Here is a 1,891-nt window from a genome sequence, read left to right on the forward strand (position 1 = left end):
TACTTCGCCAGTCACCCTGGCTGCTCCTCATAATAGAATGTAGAGGAACTGCAGCAATCCAAGCAAGATATGATGGTGTTTTGCCAAGAAGGGGTGGAAAATCAAATCGAGTTGCGATGACCCTAGTGAGGAAAACTTTCTTACCTAAATGATAATTAATTTATAATCATTCTTTGACACCAGGCTCTGTGACAGATACCAGGAAACAAATTATTAAGACATGAAGTAACTGTCCTCCTACAAGGAGTGAAAGAATCCAATAGGAAACATGGAAGGGCAATTTTTAATGTTAAAATATAGTGTTGCAATTCAACTAAAGGAGTAACTGAAATGGAGGAGAGGGGGGAAGCTGAGTTTGGGGAGACCAAAGGACTTTCCAAGAAGAAAGTATAGAATTTGAAAAGTCATAAACTTTGCAATATAACATGATGTGTTTGTAGAAGTAGGTTGTTCAGAATTGCTAGAGGGCAAACGGCAGAGTGGAGATGTGCCCTAGAGGACCTCTGGCTCGCTTAGAGAACCTAGACATTACCCCGTGGGGACAGGGAACCCTTAGTACATAAACATGTGGTGGGATTGATGTGGGATTTGGGGTGCAGTCTGCCAAGCAGAGACAGAGGTGACTTTTCAGTTGCAGAAGATGTGAAACTACCTCTTTGATGGGAGTGTTAATACTCTTGATTCTCCCCTTGTTGGTCGTCGTCTGGAAACCACACCAGTGGAATGGCGCTGGGGCAGAATCGTACCACAGTGACAAGATTCATCCTGCTGGGCCTCACAGACCAGGCTGACCAAAAACAGCTCCTCTTTGTCATCTTCCTGCTGATCTACCTGGTGACTCTGGTGGGCAACCTGGGCATGATGGAGCTGATCCGGGCCAGCTCCGCCCTCCACACCCCCATGTACTTCCTCCTGAGTGTGCTGTCCTTCTTTGACATCTGCAATTCCTCCGTGTTCACCCCCAGGCTGCTGATCAGCCTCGTCACTGCAGACCAGTCCGTCTCCTTTGCAGGCTGTGTGGTCCAGATGGCCCTCATGGTCCTCCACGGCACAGGGGAGTGTCTGCTCCTGGCCATCATGGCCTATGACCGATTTGTGGCCATCTGCCACCCTCTCCTCTACCACACCATCATGTCCAAGCGCTTGTGCGTCCAGCTGGGGGTGTTCACCTATGCTGTGGGGGTGTTCATTTCAGCTCTGCAGACAGGGAATGCCTTCATCCTGCCTTACTGTGGCCCCAACATCATTGATCACTACTTCTGTGACATCCCCCCTGTGCTCCAACTGGCCTGCTCAGACACCACGGTAGCCAACGTTGTCCTGCTCTTTATTTCTGCCTTGGTCACCGTCCCCACAGTCTCAGTCATCTTGGTCTCTTACGCCTATATCCTGGTCACAATCTGTAGGATGAGGTCCCGGGAAACCCAGCGCAAGGCCTTCTCCACCTGTGCCTCCCATCTCACAGCCCTCTTCCTCTTCTACGGATCTGTCTTCCTTGTATATGTCCAACCCAACCCTGAGAGTGCTTCAGCCTATAACAAGATCCTCTCTGTGTTCTACACCATTGTGATCCCCATGCTGAACCCCCTGGTCTATAGCCTGAGGAATAAAGATGTCAAGGCTGCTGTACAAGCTAGAGTTCTTAACCTAAGCAGAAAAGGAATTTGCTAGAAAGGCATTCAGTGGCTCATAAACTAGAAGGGAAGCCTAGGGAACCCAGCAGGAACAGGAGCCAAGAGAGGCAGGGCACCGCGAGAAACCTGCTGCGAGAATGGTCTGGGCAGGCTGCCACCGTAGGGAGCATCACCGTTGGGCGTTCTCCACATGGCTATGGCTGGCACTGCTCAGCTGCTGGACGAAGCCTCCTACATTAGCCGCTGTGCCCCCCTCA

The 1,891-nt window shown here is 50.5% G+C and overlaps 1 protein-coding gene across 1 annotated transcript; it reads left to right on the forward strand.

The window, feature by feature from the left end:
• Positions 1 to 723: 723 nt before the first annotated feature.
• LOC108409393 (olfactory receptor 5G9-like) lies at positions 724 to 1,671 on the forward strand. The gene has a single exon (XM_073215608.1). The coding sequence runs from the start codon at positions 724 to 726 to the stop codon at positions 1,669 to 1,671; it is 948 nt and encodes a 315-aa protein (XP_073071709.1).
• The last annotated feature ends 220 nt before the right edge of the window (positions 1,672 to 1,891 follow it).

This window comes from Manis javanica, chromosome 11, assembly GCF_040802235.1.
Source record: "Manis javanica isolate MJ-LG chromosome 11, MJ_LKY, whole genome shotgun sequence".
Lineage (NCBI taxonomy): Eukaryota > Metazoa > Chordata > Mammalia > Pholidota > Manidae > Manis > Manis javanica.

Coding starts and splice junctions, on each gene's coding strand:
- LOC108409393 (XM_073215608.1), top strand. CDS start 724: ATGGCGCTGGGGCAGAATCGTACCACAGTGACAAGATTCATCCTGCTG.